This window comes from Felis catus, chromosome X (genome assembly GCF_018350175.1).
Source record: "Felis catus isolate Fca126 chromosome X, F.catus_Fca126_mat1.0, whole genome shotgun sequence".
Taxonomy (NCBI): domain Eukaryota; kingdom Metazoa; phylum Chordata; class Mammalia; order Carnivora; family Felidae; genus Felis; species Felis catus.
This window is the reverse complement of record NC_058386.1, coordinates 33,048,783-33,067,636: the sequence shown is the minus strand read 5'-3', so window position 1 is coordinate 33,067,636 and position 18,854 is coordinate 33,048,783. Positions and strand designations below refer to the sequence as shown.

Here is an 18,854-nt window from a genome sequence, read left to right as displayed (position 1 = left end):
ACGATTATGTGTTTACCAAGCACAAGGTGGGGGGGGGGGGAAGAAATCATTACTTAAGAAATATGGCTTGAGAAGCCAAACCTGTGCAAGCGTGCAATCTAGCAGAGCCCTGTGACAGCTCGACTTGGCATGCATAGTTTCAACACATTGGAGAATCACCACCCAAGTCCGCTGTGCAGTCCGTAATTGCACAGAGGTGTGCATTATACAGTGCATGACAAGGTTTAGTGACCAAAGACGCTTGCACTGCACAAGCCCTTGTTCTCCATTCAAGATCACATACTCAGGAGCCCTTGTGAAATGATGTTAAAAAAGAGCCACACCTGTGTTTCACACAGAGTAAAGGAAATGCACTGTCAGTGTCACCACAGTAGTGACATAACATAATGCAATCCAGAGTTTATTTTAGCCACAGCATTTATTTTAATGATTTTGTAAATGACTCTCATCCTGCATTTCAGAATCATTAAGGCTATGAAGAGGTCATAGGAATCTCAACACACTCATTTCACAGATGAAGAAACAGAGGCACAAAAGGCACAAAGTGTTTTCTCAAGGTCATTTAGTGGTTAGTGTTGGAGCTACAATTAGAACCCAAGGTTATTCACTTCGAGTCAAGAACTACTTCCACACCGCATACATGGTAACTAAGGCTGTCTGTCACCTGTAGAGGTGGGGTGAAGGACAGTCAATAGGAAACAATTATAGGGGGAGATAAGGTATCACTGATGAAATTCCACATTTGGATTATCTCTGGCAGGTTTTTAATCACAGAATCAGTCTGCTGCCCCAAACCATCTGTGCTGTTCATAAATCTAGCCTCAAAAATATTTTCCTCTAACAAGTGAAAATTATTTTTCTAAGTCATCTGTTTTAGAATTTTGGGGAGAGCTTACTGTTGCTGAATTCAGAAAAATCTTGATGGTTTTTAACCTGTACTTATCAGACTTATAATCATTCTTATGCTGTTTTGGGCACATTTCATAAAAGGAAGACTAATACCCTTGATTGGGAGTGCAGGTTGGCATAAATAACGAGCCCCAATTGGTTCTTTATTCATTTGTGACTTGGTTTATTTGGGGCAGTCCAGTGAAAACGTGGGTTAAATGATTTTGCTCTGCAGCCTATATTTAATCTTACCAAGACACTGAACGTGAATGATATATGAGGACAAATAAAGTCCCCAAGGTGATGAATCCTACGCTATACTGTTACAGCACAGGATTTACAAAGACAGAAGGCATGTGGCATATAAAGAGGACGAAATAAGTGCCCTGTAAGACACCCACATCAATGAACTGACCCAGTCACTTGTTTTAATGGATTATCTTCCCATGCTTCATAGGGCTCTTACCAGCACATTGAGTCCCTTTCAAATATTCTATATTTAACATGGGACACCTCCGAAATTCAAGGATTCTGGGGGTGCTTGGCGGATACCCAGAAACCATCACTCAAAATGATTCACGGGAAATGGGAAGTGGAGTGCTGAGCGTAACATGAAGAGAGAGCATTTCCAGAATGGTCAACAACCATGTTTTTCTCCAAAAAGTTCAAAGCAAGAAGAAATGGACTCAAATTACCACCAGCGGGAATTAGCTTGGACATAATGCACAATGCCTGGCGCTGGTACAAGCACACACAGGAGCCTTTGAAGTCCCTTCCTTAGGTAAATGCGGCCGGCAGAGAAAATCTGGCCAATGAGCCAAAACTTACGTTATTATTGAACTGAGACAGGACCAAAGAAAAAAACCGAATTACAGTGGGATTAAAGAACATTAATTAGAGAAGGAGGGGAAAGGAAGTAATAAAAATCAGGTAACAAACTACAGAGAAATCTAATATATTCTACAGTTGTGCTCACAGCATTGAAGCATAGCCTTGAAAATTAAATCTGTTCCTAATCCAAACTTTTTGTGTTATTTTGCTATTTTAAATCTCTCCCCTGGCCACTCTACTGAAATTAATTGATTTATTTGAATTTAACTTATTTCAAACTGCCCCTTCTCAGAAGGCCTAACAGTGTAATGGGATTTTTTTAAAAAAAGAGAAAGAAAAGATGGAGTCTGATAAGTTTCTAGGCTCAATTCCAGAGAGTTCACTGCAAATGGCTTCTCAGTTCTCTAGACTTTTTATGAGGTAATGATGAAAATCCTCATTTGAAGAATTATAGAATGGTGCATCTCAAACTTTAATGCACATATAGATTACGCAGTGATCTCGTGAACGTGCAGATTCTGATTCAGTGGGTCTGGGGTGGGGCCTGAAGCTCTGCATTTCTAACCAGCTCCATGTTGCCCATGCCACTGGTCCAGGGACCACATTTTGAACTAGCAGCCTCCAGATCCACACTGTCCAATGTACCTATTAAGTACTTTCTATGTGGCTAGTCAGAATTGCGATGGGGTATCAGTATAAGATATGCACTGGGTTTCCAAGACTTTAGTATGAAAAAGGTATAAAACAGCTTAATTTTTAAATTGTTTGCATGTTGAAATAATACTTGGGGTGTGTTGGGTTATAAAATATATCTTACTGAGATTCATTTCACCTGTGTCTTTTTACATTTTAATGAGGCTACTAAAAATTTAATTTCATATGTGGCTCATCTTATATTTTATTGGACAGTGCTAGTTTAATTTATATACAAATAGACACTGATCATGTATTTTTAAAACTACACGATCAGTCCTGGAGATCCTTTACGGATCAAGACTTTTTTAGCTTTGACAAGTTTCATCTTGACCTTTCAATCTCATGTAGTCATCGCATAGATGAGAAATACCGTCACTTCTCAGAGAAAAACACCTCTCTTTGGCTAAGCCCAGTGAAAGGCAATGTTTTCAGATAATAGCGTGGGTGAGACCTGGGGCGCCATGGCACCAGTGCACCAGCTCATTCTCCCTCTCGATGGCCTCGCCAAGCTCAGGTGGCCAGTTGCAGTTCTGCTCCTGCTCCATGAGGAAGTCCACACTCTGCCATACCAGCTCCTGATCTGAGGGCTTGAGGTGCTCGTGGTAAGAAAGAAGCATCTGGAGAATGGACGACAGGCCATGAGCCGCTCCTATATCAACACACAAAGCATAATTAATTCACACAATTGGGAAGAGAGCCATTTTGTTTAGTGAAGGGACAGAGTATAAAAAAATGAATGGCAATATTATGTGAAAGCACACACAGTCATATAATAATATCATATAATAATAAAGCTCCTAAGAACTAGGCTTCTGGGGAGCATATGTTAGAACAGGGATCAGCACACTACAGCCTGCAGGCCACATCTGACTCACTGCCTGTTTTTGTAAATAAAGATTTATTGAAATAGAGCCACGTTCATTCATTTGTGTGTTATCTATGGCTCCTTTTGTGCTACAGTGGCAGAGCTGTGTTTGTGACAGAGACATATAGCCCACAAAGCCTAAAATCTTTATTGTCTATCCCTTTATAGAAAAATAGTTAGTGACAACCCCTGTTTTAGAGAAAAGATTTTTTTAAACTTTTCAATTAACATAAAAAAATAAAATGTAATTTAAAAAATTTTTTAAAGAAAGGTGGGGCACCTGGGTGGCTTAGTCAGTTAGGCGTCCTACTTCGGCTCAGATCATGATCTCACGGTTCCTGAGTTCGAGCTCTGCGTCAGGCTCTGTGCCGACAGCTCGGAGCCTGGAGCCTGCCTCAGATCCTCTGTGTGTCTCTCTCTCTGCCCCTCCCCTGCTTGCATTCTGTCTTTCTCTCTCTCAAAAACAAATAAACATTAAAAAAATTTAAACTTTGTAATTAACATACCAACAGCTTTTATGAAAATCCTCCTACGGTGCTTAAAAATAATTTGTTCCAGGTATCTAAACATTCATTCATTCACTCAACACATCAGAATTAAGCACCTAATACGTACCAGATACTGTTCTCGGTGTTGAAGATAAATGAATGAACAAAACAGACTAAATCCCTTCTTCTGTAAAGTTAAACACTAATAACGGGTATTAATTTACTTAATCCTTCACGTTTAGCACTGTATATCGGGCACTGTCTAAACCCTGGGGGTACACAGATGCATGTGACTTGGTCTGATTCTTGAAGACCTCCCCATATGGTACAGTGAGAAAGCCAGACTCATAAATAGACAAATAGAATATGAAGTGATAAATGCTGTTATGAGAGATGTGTACCAGGAGCTAACAGAGAATCATGGGAGGATCTGAGGGGGCACTTGAGGTTCTGTCTACACAGGTAGTGTCATCTGAGCAAGTCTTGAAAAATTCCTAGGAGTTCCAGCATAGGGTACTGTACTAGCAAAGGCCTGAGCCTGCTTTCAGAGAAGGAGCTAGCTCAACAAAGGTAAAAGTCAGCCCAGCCCTGCAGGGGTTTTCACTCATTCCTAATGAGTAGAATGCTGGTTGGTGGGAGGTGCTGGGTTCAATATATTTGGAGGGCTTGTTCTTTAAACTCAACTCTGTAACTGTGAAGCTTTCTCTTTACACTCAGGCCCTCGGAACTCTTGACTGCCCAAAAAAGGCCTTACAGTTTTATCCCGTCAAAGATGATTCTTCTTAAAATTCAGTTGTAATACTTGAAGGTGCCTTTCTTTCAATGGCTTTTAAATTGTTAGGGAAAAAAAAAGCTTCCTTTTCAGGAAAATATTTATGCATCAGATAGCCATCTGGTTTGTGCTATACATGTAAATGTCTAGAATGTTAATTTCTCTAAAAAGATGAAAAAATGGAAAGAATAGTTCTATTAAGGAACTCTAGCAGACACTGTCAGTGTCCTGCCCATCACCTCATCTACACTCACCATTCTGGTGCACCTATCCTCCTCCTCACCTTCCATCTGAAGCATTTATCATTCTGCCTGAGGCTTTCTCTGGCCACAGGGTATGCCCAGCCCACAGGAGCAGGGTGGAAGTCCTAGGGAATTAGCAGGTCTGGGAGCAGACCCTCAACCCATGAAGCAGGGAGTTGGTGGATGAATACTCCAGTTTCCTCATCATTTAGGTGGGATAATTCTGAGGCACATTCTATACAGCCTTCAGGGACCCCAGTGGGACCAAGCCTGAGTTATCCACAGTTGCTCACTATTACATCCTCTATTAACCTTTTTCTGTACTCTCGCTTCCTCATTCCTCTAGCAACACTTTCTAGGGTCAAGCCATTTATACCCAAATCCTTGTCTCAAGGTCTGATTCTAGAGAAACTCAGTCAGGAACTTAAAGGTTCTTTGAGAAGTCTCTCAGAGAACTCCCAGTCCACATGCTCATTGCTGAAGTTATTCATCAGCTATTCACTCATTCATTTGGTTACCCTCATTAGGCACAGGTTCTTGGTAGACGACCAGGGATCACAAGGATAAGTAAGCAAAAGTCCACATCCTGAAGGTGCACAAACCTGGCTGAGGCGGTGGGACAGGTAAGCCACTAAATAGAGTGTGATGTGATAAGGGCTCCAATATAAGTGTGGCAGGGTGACCACACTTGGCAGGCCAATTTTGCTTCAGGGCACAACCTGAAACATGTGACTGTTTTTCCAGAGAGGATTCAATAGACCCATTTTCCAAAAGCACCAAGTTTCTCAATAGCTCTGGTGATGTCTGATCAGTCTTGAAGTCTGTGTAGAAGTATTACAGAGAATTGAAGGGGTCGGAGGAGGCTGGGCCTTCTAGGCAAAAGGAAGAGGCACAGAGATTCTGAAGATATGAGAACACTTGGCTTGGAGGAGATTATGCTGCACAGACCCAGAAAAGGGAGGGAGATAAAGCGTGAGTTTGGAGAAGGGAACAGGAATCTACAAATGGCCTTGCAAGTCATGCTCAGGACTCTCTTTCAGGGAGCCACTGAAAGATTCAAAAGGGGAGTAAGTAATTTTCACTTTACATGCCTTCTAGCTCAAAAGGGGCCGTTGTGATTCAGTAAGCAGTCTGTTAGTAACCCACTAGCATTAAACACTTGAAACTTTTACTGGCTTCATTGTGTTTCCCTGTGCATTGGCACTATTGGCAATGAGCGTATAAACTGTTCACAAACTTTCAGTGAAATTCAGCCAATGAACTCACGATCTAGAATAAAGATTTTAGTCATCAGTAAAAGTAATCATTACAATAGCTGCCCTTCTGTCAAGCTATGAAAACAAACATTTAATTGTGATTTGTAGTATCTATCAGTATTTGTTTTCAAGTGGCATTTTAAAGTGTTTCTAGTGAAATGAAGAGGAATGACCTATGCCCCCCCCCCAAAAATCTAGTTTGTAGTCAGTGAGGGTATCAGGGACTCCCTTCTTCCTACAGGACTTTGCCAACAACACCTTCACTCACCCAAGTATTCAGTTCCATAGTAAGAGTACATCAGAGGGAATGGCTTCCTTTTTTTCATGGCGTACTGCTTCCCAGAGTCCAGAATCGCCTGACAAATTGATTTGATCTGTGCTGGGCTCAGTACCTGTGTAAGGAAATCAAGAAGCAGAAGTCCAATCAGGATCTTCTTTTTTCCTCAGACCCTGGATTTTCTTGTTAAAGAGTTCATCAGCATATCCACCCCCCACCCCATACATCCTTTTCCTATGTGTAAATAAGCTTAGCCAGCCAGAACTTTTTTTCAAACAACTGATGCTCTTTCTGTTGTCAAGTTTATCCACCCTCTTCAGGAAATTTGCTGTGTTGATGGGGAAACATGCACTTTTATTGCTAAAGGCTTTTATAAAATGCAAAGACCACTTTACAGTGGTTGTATCATTAATCCTTGTCATTGGAAGGAGAAAGTGCTCAGAAAAGAACAAAGACTGGGCCTAACCCATCATGCTTAACAAAGCTGTTACTCCCAGTGTGTGGTGCAGGTCTGGACCAGACAATGGGCCTTCGGTCTGTGTCATTTAGACTGCGCTTATAAAGCCACAATTCTATGAGACGCTGCCGCATGACAGACTCACTGTAGCCTTTGCATTCCCGGAATGAAACCAAAGTCCAGTGGGCACCAAGGCAAAATAACTTTCAGTAGCAAAATGACCCTGAATAGACAATGGCTAAAATGCAATGACTCGCCGTCTTCCATAGTTGACTCAATATACCCACAGTCCGTTTTAGGACTATAGAGATTAAAACGTTCTCAAGCCTACAAAGCCTCGTTGAGTTTATTAGGATTCTGCTCAGGATTGAGATGTTTTCTGCTGCCCACTCTTCCTCAGGGCAGATGAGATGCTCCCTGCTCCCTTTGGCCCACTCTATCTTTACCATGACTCTTTGCAGGAGCACTTAACCACCTGCTATGTTTCTCTCTGTCTCTCCCTCCCTCTCTCTCCACTAGACGATCACTTATTTGGGGGCAAAGACTGTGGCATCTCACCTTTTTGGTATCTTTGATTGCTAACACAGAACCTGAGGGGGCCTTTGGTAACCCATAAGGGAGCGAGTGTCAGGTTTACTTGCATGAAAAGCAGAGCCCTCCCTTTTTCTCTTCTTTCCCCAATTATTTCTTAAGTCCCTACTATATGGCAAGAGAGCTGTTCTGGATGCTGGAGGTATGACAGCGAACAAGGTAGACAAGACCTCTGCTTTCACAAAGTCAACCTTCCAAAAACACAAACCTGCAGCAGAAAATTACTAGCCAGAGTAACCATGGCCACTGCTCACCTCCACACCCACCCCTCCAAAAATCACCTAAAGTTCAGCCTTGGCCTGATTGAATGAATCAATGATCAAGGAAAAGTCCATTCTATTTTGGCCTCTCTCCTAAGACTCACACCTCAAATCTTTTTGCCCGATATCTAGCATTATACTCACCGATTCCTTCTGAACTAAAGTACTAATGATTTCTTTCTTTTCCTTCCTTCCTTCCTTTCTTCCTTCCTCCCTCCTTTCTTTCCTCTCTTCCTCTCTCTCTTTCCTTCTGCAGGGTTTTGCTCCTCTGACTTACTCAACATGAGAAGGGTAACATATAATCCAGGTTTTGGCTCCTCAAATCTAGCATTTAATTTGGGATTACCTAATTAATTTCTTAAAGAGGAGGCTGTTCATTAACTAATTAATTCTGCCAATTAACACTTACTGAGCTACTATTCCAGTGAGGCCCCATACTCGGTACTACAGGGGAAATTCTAGAAAGCCTGGGACATATCTTTTCCCTACAGGGAATTCACTATCCAGAACTGGAGATGAGATATAGTCAAAAGTCTACCATAGGGCAATTTAAGTTCATGAGCCTAAGGGTGGAAAGAGACAGTAATGCAGAATATGTGTCACAGACCATGAAGCACCATTCAGCTTCACTAAGACTTCACTATCTCCTCATTTTCTACCTGGTTGCTCTGAAGCAATGGTGTTGTGGCTTTCAACTTAAGTTTTCCTTCCATTAGCTACCTATCTTTGTCTTTTGGGTATTCTCCTTTCTGCCTTAAATTCCTGACGATTCTATCCTCCCAGGCCCTCCCACCATCATTTCAGGGCTCAACCTTGGGTTTTTCCAGAGCTCAATAGCAAATTTCTCCTAGATGATTTCCTAGGAGATTTCCTGCATCTACTCAAATTGCTACCCCAAACTTTCATTTGCTATTAAAAACATCTTTTCCTTTGTGCCTTTCTATCGGTGCCAACTGATCTTATGTTTATTATTAGTGTTACTCTACTTAATAGCTTCCATCACCAGTCTCACATCAACCCCTCTAGGCTGCCTTGCTCTCAGAAACCTGCAAAAGCCTCAAAAGGCATGGGCTTAATAGGACTCTAACCTTGGGGCACCTGGGTAGCTCAGTCGGTTAAGTGTCCAACTTCAGCTTAGGTCATGATCTTGAAGTTCATGGGTTCGAACCTTGCATTGGGCTCTGTGCTGACAGCTAAGAGCCTGGAGCCTGCTTCAGAGTCTGTGTCTCCCTCTCTGTCTCTCCTCCACTCACTCTCTGTCTCTCTTGATCTCTCAAAAATAAACATTAGAAAAAAATTTAAAATAGGATTCTAACCTGGTCCCAGCCCACGTTTTCTTGGCAATATATGTGGCTCTTCAACTGAACTTAGATCCTGTCTGCCAATATTGGTCTGAATCCATAAGACAGAAAGTTTTTGTGATAGGAAAAAGGTCCACTATTTTCAGGGTATATTCTCATTTGAATTACTAAAATTCTCCCTATTTTTACTTCTGTGCTAATAATTGAATCAGCTTATTCTTTCCTCAGTTGAACATTTATTAATGATTTCCTCTCTCTCTCTCTCTCTCTCTCCCCTCTCTCTGTCTCTTTGCGTGTGTGTGTGGGGGGGGCGGGGGGATTCACCTGCTTGTTTTAAACCTAGGAGCAAAATCAACTTAGGTTATATGTGATGCCCTCTTCCTTTCTTTCCATCACTAATCCACAGCTCAGAATAGAGCATGAGTTTACAAAGGATTTCAAAACCTCCTGGGTCTGTGCATCATGTCTGGGTGGTTTCCTCTTATCTCCCTGAAACACTGTGACAAACAAAGAGAAACTGTGCTTGTTTGGCTGGATAAAGACCAGTTATGCATGCAGTTTTTTATCTCTGGGAACAGACAAGACCTACCCTTGGGTTTATTGATGAGCAAATAAAAACTGAAAACAGTGCTCATTAAAGGTGTGTGGAGGAGGAACACAGATGAAGAGTGTGCTCTTTTTCTTCCCCCTGAGCAAACAGCACAGAAAGAAGAGACGTGACCGCATCTGTCTGCTTCCTCCGGCATTCTTCCATCCCTGCACCTGACACACAGGAACACCCACGTGAGCACACATTCTACCTCTGAGAAGATGGCCACTGTGCTTCTGAGATGCAGAGGCCCCGGAATGAGGAAGTGACATTTCGGGGTGGGGTGGGTGGTGGGGGGAGGGGGAGTGACGGGATGGAAGAAAAGGGGCTCCCTGCCCATTAGGCATTTACCAAAACAAACCCAAACTCCCTCTCCTGTATTTGTAGCACCTAAGGCCTATGTGTGTACTGATATCTTGGATGGATTTGGTTCTTTAATTGCTTTTTTACACTGAATTAAAATAAATTACAATATCTCAAAAATACAAAGCAAGTCAGCTGTGGTTTGATTTAAGCAGTTTCATTAGTTTAGCTGATGCCCTTCACTGGCTTTCAAACAGGTGTCTGTTGTGAACTAGTCCTGTTGGGCTGGACTCTGAGATTGAAGAGACAGAGAACAATAAGGCCCACGCTATGTTTCCTGGCCCGACCTGAAGGTTGTGCGGTGGTTGAACCACCTCCATGTGGAAGAGAGATTTTCATTAAGGAAATCTATGAGATGAACCAAGCCATAGAAAGCTTCCTTCACCACACATATCCTTCCAGGGCAAGTCTCCTACCCACAGACCCTCTGAAGTGGCAGTCCTGCTACAGCTAGAGATCAGCCAGTGCCAATGTCAGTAACCAACAGTCCAAAACGTCCTGAGTATGTGATTGCCCATCTACATGGAATGCAGAAAGCCACTCCTATATCACACCAATATGTAGCAGACTAAATCTTATACTAATTTTGGTGTTTTCATCAGCAATTTATCTGACTCCAATCCTTTGACTACCATATGTGCTGGCAGAGGCTTCTTCCCAGAGAAAAGAAACAAGCCATTTGACCACCTGTGAACATTAAAAGGACTTGATAACCATGGACCACAGCTTTGAGGAAAAGGTTTTTGAGTTGTTAGAACCTGGGTATTTTTGAACTTTAAGTTGATACCATAAACAGTAGACTTGAAGGACATATAGGGTCAAGATGGAACTAAAAGCTGTTCACGGTAGGAAAAGTTGACGCAGAAAGGAAACCAGGAAGTTCAAAGTTCGTTTGGAGCTCCTGCTCTCCTTCCTACACCCCCTTGTGCCAAGCCTCAGGAGAGAGCCTCCAATCCCCGGGATAGGTCTTGGGATTTATAGGTAGCTAGGATATGTGCCCCTGCTCCCTTCTGCAATTTGGGGAGATGGTAGCCTCAAAGATGTGTCTCTTGCCTCAGGGTCTGGGGCAGTAAAAGAGAGAACACTTCATGGCACATCCCACGAGAGAGCCAGAGACAATCCTAAGTTTCCCATGGGCACCATCGTAAGGCAGGAAAAACATCCCAACCCCAAAAGGAAACTTCTTTTTAAAAATGCCCAGTCCAAATAATTTCAAATGAAAAAGTTAGGGAAACTTTTCTGGAGAAAGTCAATATCCACAATTGGTTAGGTTTTTGTTTTTTTGTTTTTTGGTTTGTTTTTTTACTTTTTATGACTTTTTGGAATTGTGGTTTGGTTGGAACCCACTAGGTTACAGAGAAGAGCCAGGGCTTCACAAAATCTCTGGAGTGGGTGGAGATTTACTTCAGGTGCTGAGGGGACAAAAACTCAGGGAAGCTCCTTTAAGGTAGAAGGAGCTTAAAGAGAAAGGATAGGGCTAAGGACAGCTTTCAAGCAGGAAATAGATCTTGATGAACGGAACAATTCATGTTTGTGCAAAGCCCGTGCAAGGCACTTCGGGGGGAGAAGTAATCTTAATAATTAGGCTAATAATACACGAACTATTTAAATAACGAAACATTCAATATTGGTTCAAATTCTAAAAGTCATGACCTATAGCGGTAAGGTGGAGGGAATAAATATTGGGGGACTCACAGATGGAGAGGGATCCGAGCTAAGCTTTGAAGGACAATTAGGAAGTGGATAAATGAAAGTAGCCAGGAGGGAGAGCATTTTAAACTGCGGGATGATGGGGGAAAAACTCTGGGTATTAGGGCAACGCCTCTCAAACCACCATGTGCCAATTACTCGGTGTTCTTGTTAAAACGCAGATTCTGAGTCAGTGGGTCTGGGATGGGACCGGGATTCTACATTTCTAATAAGCTCCCAGGTGGTAATGTTGTTGCTGTGGCTGCTGGTGCAGGGAACACACCTGAAGGAGCAAGGCATTATGGGAACAGAGAGGCTGGTTGCAGCAGACGATCTCTCCTGCGAAGGGTGAGAAATTAGACTGAAGGAACTATAGGAAGTTCCCAGAGACATCCAGGGAAATAAAAGGGAGCACCAGCCAAGAACACTGCACACCATAATTTAAATGATCAGGATACCCAGAAAAGAGAAGCAAACACCAATGGGAAATTCTCTTCCAATATACCGTGCATGGGAAACACGTGCTCAAATTTGCAAACCCCAGTGGAGAGTTCCCTTAGCCAATGTGGCCAGGTTTGTTATTTTCTTAATTGGTCTCCAAATGGGGCACATGTGCTGGTGCAGAATGAGCAAGTCTCTTCCATCTGGTTTTCCTGATGTTCTCTGACCATTATTATGTTGGGTGATGAACGGCAGGGGGGATGGGGGGGTGCGCTAGTTCATGATTATCTTCGAGTTATTAAAGGCATTGAGCAGGGAATTTCAGTTATAAACATTTGGTCCCAGATGCCATTGCAAAGTTGTGTCTTTTCCCTTCTCATGTCAGGAAACACAAGCCCAAAAAACACTGGGAAGCAGAAAAGAAAAACAGGTTTTACTCCATTCTTGCAGACTGACAGCTGGCTTTAAAGATTTATTATAAGTACCTGGTAAGCCACCAAGTGTCACTAGGTGATTTCATTGTTTTCGGCAAGACACCAGATGTCTCAGAGCCTGAGCTTCCTTATCTATGGAAAGGGGATCACAAACACTTGCCCCACCTACCTCCTCCAGTCATGGTGAGACTCCTAAAAAAGCAGTTGCCAGTGGTTGGCTGCACACTGCAATCACCTGGGGAGCTTTTAAAAATCATGAAGGCCTGGCCACACCCCCAACCAATTACATCAGACTGTCTGGATGTGAGACTCAGGCATCAGTATTTGTAAAGCTCCCTGGGTGATTCCAAAGTATGGTAAAATTTGAGAATCACTGCTATGAAATATTGAATGAATGCAAAATGGTTTTCAAAAGCAAGGTAATAATAATAATAATAATAATAATAATACATGATGAAGAAGGAAAAGGAGGACAGGAGAAGAGCTAAAGGGAAGAAGAGGAAAAGACTTCCCAAACAGAAGATATTCCCAGGTCTGGATAAACAACTTTGGTCTGAATCACAGAGGAGTGGAAGGGAGAAACCAGATATGCCACATGAGTGGATATACTAGGTCAGGTCAGAGGTCTACTGAACCTCACCCGGTGTTTCCAAGACAGGAACCAATGCACATATTGTGGGACAGTAATAGAGAAACTAAAGAACACAGCAGACAGCACACTGGACTAGGATTCAGGAGGTCTGGGCTTGAGATCCAACTCAGCTACAGTGACCATGGTTAAGTCAGCACAACTCTGTTTCCTCATCTTTAACATAAAGAGACTGGACTAGAATCTGTCTACTAACCCAGTGCTTCTTAAATTTTAGTGTGCCTTAAAAATCACCTAGTGAGCTAGCTAGCTAAAACAGAGCCTCCTGGGCCCTACCCGCAGACATTCTGACTCAATAGCTGTGGACTGGGGCCTGAGATCTTATATTCTTAACAAGTTCTCAGGTAGTGGGCATGCTGCTGGTCTGGAAACAGCCCAGTGAACAGCACTGTACTAGGTGGCCTCTAAGGTTCCTCAGGATTCCAAACTCTGGTTCCCGAGGCATTGAAGGGGTCTGGCTCTTGAGCCAAAAGAAGGAGCACAGCATAAGAAAACATAGGGGCTTTCAGATCAGACAGACCAGAGTTCCAGACTTAGCTTCAGCACTTTCTAGCATGGTGGGTTTAAGCAAGTTACTTCCGCAGCAGGCTCTCTGTATCTGAGCTTTTGTTTCCTGTGGTTTCAGTTACCCTTGGGCAAACTCAGTCCCGAAGAAGTGATCCTCCTTCTGATGAGTCATCAGGTCAATAGTAGCCTATTGCTAAGTCACAATGCCTGTGTCATTTAAAAAAAAAATTTTAATGTCTATTTTTGAGAGAGAGAGAGAGAGAGAGAGAGCGAGTGCAAGTGGGGGAGGGGCAGAGAGAGAGGGAGACACAGAATCTGAAGCAGGCCCTGGGCTCTGAGCTGTCAGCACAGAGCCAGATGCGGGGCTCGAACTCATAAACCATGAGATCATGACCTGAGCCGAAGTTCGATGCTCAACCGACTGAGCCACCCAGGCGCCCCTACCTTCCTTAATTTATTTTTTAATGTGAATTTATTTTTAAGAAAGAGACAGACGAGGGGCAGAGAGAGAGAGAGGGAGACACAGAATCAAAGCAGGCTCTGAGCTGTCAGCACAGAGCCTGATGCGGGGCTCGAACCCACGAACCATGAGATCATGACCTGAGCCAAAGTCGAATGCTTAACCGACTGTGCCACCCAGACGCCCAACGATTGTGTCATTCACCTCTCTTCAGCTCATCACGTAGGCAGTTTATCATCTCACATCAGCACAAGAGTACAGTACAGTAAGGTATTTTGAGAAAGACCACATTCACATACGTTTTATTACAATGTATTGTTTTAATTCTATTTTATTGTTAGTTTTGTCATTGATCTCTTCCTGTGCCTAATTTATAAATTAAACTTCATCATAGGTATGTATGTATGGGAAAAAGCATAGTACATATAGGGGTCAGTACTATCTTGGTTTCAGGCATCCACTGGGGAGTCTTAAAATGTATACCCTGTGGATAAGTGTGGGGGGGGGGGCTGCTGTACTTTCTAAGCCTCAGTTTACTCGTTTGGAAAAAGCAGCAAAAGTAAGACCTACCCATCTCACTGCATTGCTACAAGGACTCCACAAAGACCCTTAGCACAATTTCTGGCATTAAGCATATGCACGATACATAAGCTATAAATTGAAACAGGCTGTAAGCTATAAGCTATAGTTGATACATAAGCTATAGTTGAAACAGACATCCAAAGTTTAATTAGTGACTCAACTCCTACCATTCAGTACCATAGGCCTGGGGGGGTCTGTGCTCAGGATCTGTATCATAAAATAACCCTGCTGTTGCTCACCACTCAGCCCCAGGCTCCACCCAAGGACCAGCTTGTGTCAGCTCACATCCCTAAGTTGTTGTAATTTATAATTGATATACTAGTAATGGATGGCCCTTCATGTGTGTGTATTTATTTTTCTCATCCCCAAACTTTAAGCTTACAGGGTCCCACTTACCCCAAACCATGTTTCTTTGCTTCTGTAAAATACCTCTCAAGTTTGTCTGGTTTCTAGACAAGTGTCTCACTAACTATGTGACTTTAGACCAATCATGTAACCTCTCTGGACCTCAGTTTCCTCATGTGAAAAAATAAGGAGTTAAGCTGGTGGTTTGGTTTTTGTTTTTGAGTGGGAGAAAGTGCACGTGTGCAAGTGGTGGAGGGGCAGAGGGACAGAAAGAATCCCAAGCAGGCTCCACGCCCATCGCAAAGCCCAACACCGGGATCGATCTCACAACCGTGAGATCATGACCTGAGCCAAAATCAAGAGTCAAACGCTTAACTGACTGAGCCACCCAGGCGCTCCAAAATGGTCTTTAATGTGATTTTGGCAATAGAATTTTGTTATTTTGTGATTCATGACAACTACTTACAAATTTATCTATGCTTATTTGGGCTCTAATTCTGGGATGTGGATGAGATGGTATGTTTCAGTGGTTTCATGTCTTATAGGCTAGGCCAAAGGTCCTTTGCAGTGAGATGTTAATGCATGTTTAACCTGTCCTCTATCCTAGGTATGTTATCAAGATGCATATTCTCTTATGTACTTTCTTCCTAAGTAGAAAGCTTAAAGAACTAGAAATTGTTTTAGCCTCTTGGCACTGATTACTTGAATATTATAGTCTCTGGCCTCTTGATGTCTCTAAAGTGAATGAGGCGCACGCGGCTGGCTCAGTTGGAAGAGCACAGGACACTTGATCTCAGGGCTGTGAGTCCGAGCCCCACATTGGGTGTAGAGATCACCTAAACACATACATACATACGTACATACATACATACGTACATACATACATACGTATGTTATTAAGGCTGGATGCATAGTTGACATTTCACATCACACCCTTCTCTAAGCCACTGCTGAATGAATATATCATTGCAATGTTCTCAAATCATGGTTCAACAGACATTTTTTCAAGTACTTGCTGGGTGCATGATACTGTGCTAGAGAGTACAGAAAATAGAGATGAGTAGTTGAGTGTAATCAGGTATATAGTAAATAGTAATAGTATAGTATATAGTATATAGTATATAGTAATAGTATATAGTAAATGCCTTTCCAAATAGGAAATTCTGATTACATATTTGTGCCTTCCACCATTAGTTAGCTACTAAGCATCCATTCTCCCCCTTATTCCTTGATAACTAGATCTCAATTTTATTAGAGTGACAACTGTATTTAGCTTCAGGTTATAAATAGTGAACAGCCTCAGCCAATCATCTCAATCCTTTTGTCTCTTGCCAGATACTCAGTTCTCAGCCTTCCCTGAAGCTAGGGTTGGCTATGTAGCCTCATTTTGATCAATGGGGATATCTGCTGGGGCAAGAGCTTCCTAGAAAGCTTATTATTTCGTGATAAATGAAAATAAAGTGGATGGACTTGGCTGTTACCTGCCTCTCCTTTTTTTGGTGCTTTGGATGTTTGTGTGAGGCCTAGAACTACAGCAACCATTTTGCATCCTGAGGCAATGATCACATGGATCAAAGGCCAACATGCAAATGATGGAGGAGGAAAAAAGATCCTGCAGTTTCTGGAAATCATTGAGCATCTGTACCACAACCAGGACTACCTGTCTCCAGACTCTTGTTAGGAGGGAAAAATTATTCCCTTTTTAAAAGTCACTGTTCATTGGGTGACTTAACGGCCACACTCCCATCAACTGGGTAGCCATAAAGTGCCAACCCAACAGCATTGCTAGCATTCATTTCCTGGCGAAGCAATTTTTGCCCACGTGTACCTCTGTTTCTACAGAAACCCTGGCCACGCAGCTCTTTAAAGTGAGGCTGACTGTCTAAGTCGACAAATGCAAATGCAGCTTCCAGTTCTGGCTGCGCTCACAAAGTTGTGATTGATCTTTCTTAAGTGCTGTCGTAGAGCCCAGAGGTCAGGCCTTTAAAACAAACGGTCACCTTTGCTACCATTGTCCTGGGCGATCTCCCTTCTCCTTCAACGTATCCTGCTCCAGATCAGAGACAATGGGCACTCTCCAATCCGCCACCATGACAGCAGGTCCCCCAATCCTCAAGGTCGATTCGGGAAGACAGGGAGGAAGTGCATGAGAGCCTTAGCAACAAGTGCTGTGAAGCAATTATCTTCTTTTCCAGGAACCATTGTCACCTCAACTTAAGTGATTACTGCCTACCTTGTCCCTTTAGAGAGCTGTTCACAAAAATGGCCTTAGAAGAACAGTATCTGAACAATTTGTGACATTTTAGGGCTCAATCACTCTTTTACCTAGATGCTTTTGACAGAACAAGCTAAAAGGGTTTCCTTCCCCAAGCTTTTTGACGTGGGCCCGCAGGAGTGATGGGTGGCCTGAAGGTCAGAGAAACAGGGGAGGGAAGGCAGAGTTCTTTAAAATTGCTTAGATCTTTTTTTCTTTTTTCCCCCAATACCTTAAAATACATTTTAATAAATCTGTTCCTTGGGGCTAAAGGAACCAGTGTGATGCAGTGGGGGTTTGACCATAAGTGCTACCATCTCTGTATACAAAAATGAAACCTAAAGCCGGTGTGGTGGGGGTGAGGTGGGGTGTCTGACCATGGCTGGGAAATTCAGAATTTCTGCCTTTGTCATTATATGGCCCTGAGCAAGTGATTTAACTTCTCTTGCTTCATGGTTTTCATCTATAAAACGACATTACTGACTCACAACCTTTCTGGTTCATGATTTGTATGATTTATACATACATGTAGAACTTTCCTCCTTCCCTTTGTGTTCACTTCGGTAGAGAACCCTTTGTGCGATCATGTCCAAAGTATTTTTGTTATGTTGACATTGTGTTTTCAGGTACTTGAAAGGGAAAGTGATTCTGGTTTATTGTTTTCTGGTTTCCAGTCAGAAAGTTTTAGCCAGCGATCTTAGGAGAGCTAGACTATAAAATTCAGTTAGAATCACTTTCTACATAAACGATACATTGAAAAAGGACCTTTTGGGTGACCTGGGCATGAAGGGAGCTGCCACCGTCATCCCTGGTTAGGGATCAGGTGGCCATGATAAAGAGAAGAGTCTCCGTGGTTAGTTTCGATTTTCATTTTACTCCTAAAGGAAGGAGAAGGAATAGAGAATCTTAGGAGGAGCTGGCTCTGTGGATGATGAGAGAAGAATGAAGTAAATCGACATCTTTCCTCTGTTAAGGACAAGAAGGTCCCCAAGTCCTCTTCGTTAGATTTGAGCTCCCACAAATTCCAAGTGGGTTGCTGCCTAATCAACAGACCTAGGGAGGCTTTTTCCTGGTCCTTAACGGAGCTGGGGTGAGCAGCTGGGATATATAACCAGTAGTAAGCAAAGCAGGATATATAACCTCATAAGTTAGGAACTAAGATCCTTGCTTTATACAGGGTTCATTCTGTAAATATTTATTGAGCCCTCCTATGGCTCACCAGAAGAATATCACTGAACAAGAGAGAAAACTCCCTGCCATCAGTGGAGATGATATTCTAGTCTGAATAAATTATGTGCTCTATATTAACCCAAACGGGTCTTATTCGGCCACTCTGCATCATTTGTTATTATTTTAATGTCGCTGTCTTCATAAAGAAATATCTTTAGTAAATTGTGTGCCTCATCTCATGTTGCCTGGGGAAAGTGTAACAGGAAATGAAAGCCATTCACAGTCACCGATGTTCAACTGAGGGTAATCACCAGAATTAAGGATGGACATAGGAAAGAAATGGCGAGCTGGTCAGCTACTATATAGCATATAATTATATGAAGGGATTTAAAAACAGAGCCCCCACTTCAGACCAAGATTTTATGGGAGGTGGGGTACGACTGGACA

At 42.6% G+C, this 18,854-nt stretch overlaps 1 protein-coding gene across 1 annotated transcript in view; it reads right to left on the bottom strand.

Annotated features, from left to right (window-relative positions):
• LANCL3 (LanC like 3) overlaps window positions 1–18,854 on the bottom strand; it is a 95,730-nt gene that overhangs the window by 12,036 nt on the left and 64,840 nt on the right. Inside the window, exons 2-3 of the mRNA XM_019823420.3 lie at window positions 6,307–6,430; window positions 2,867–3,064 (exon numbers count right to left, since the gene is read on the bottom strand). Coding sequence (XP_019678979.2) covers window positions 2,867–3,064; window positions 6,307–6,430 — 322 coding nt within the window. The remainder of the gene's footprint in view (window positions 1–2,866; window positions 3,065–6,306; window positions 6,431–18,854) is intronic.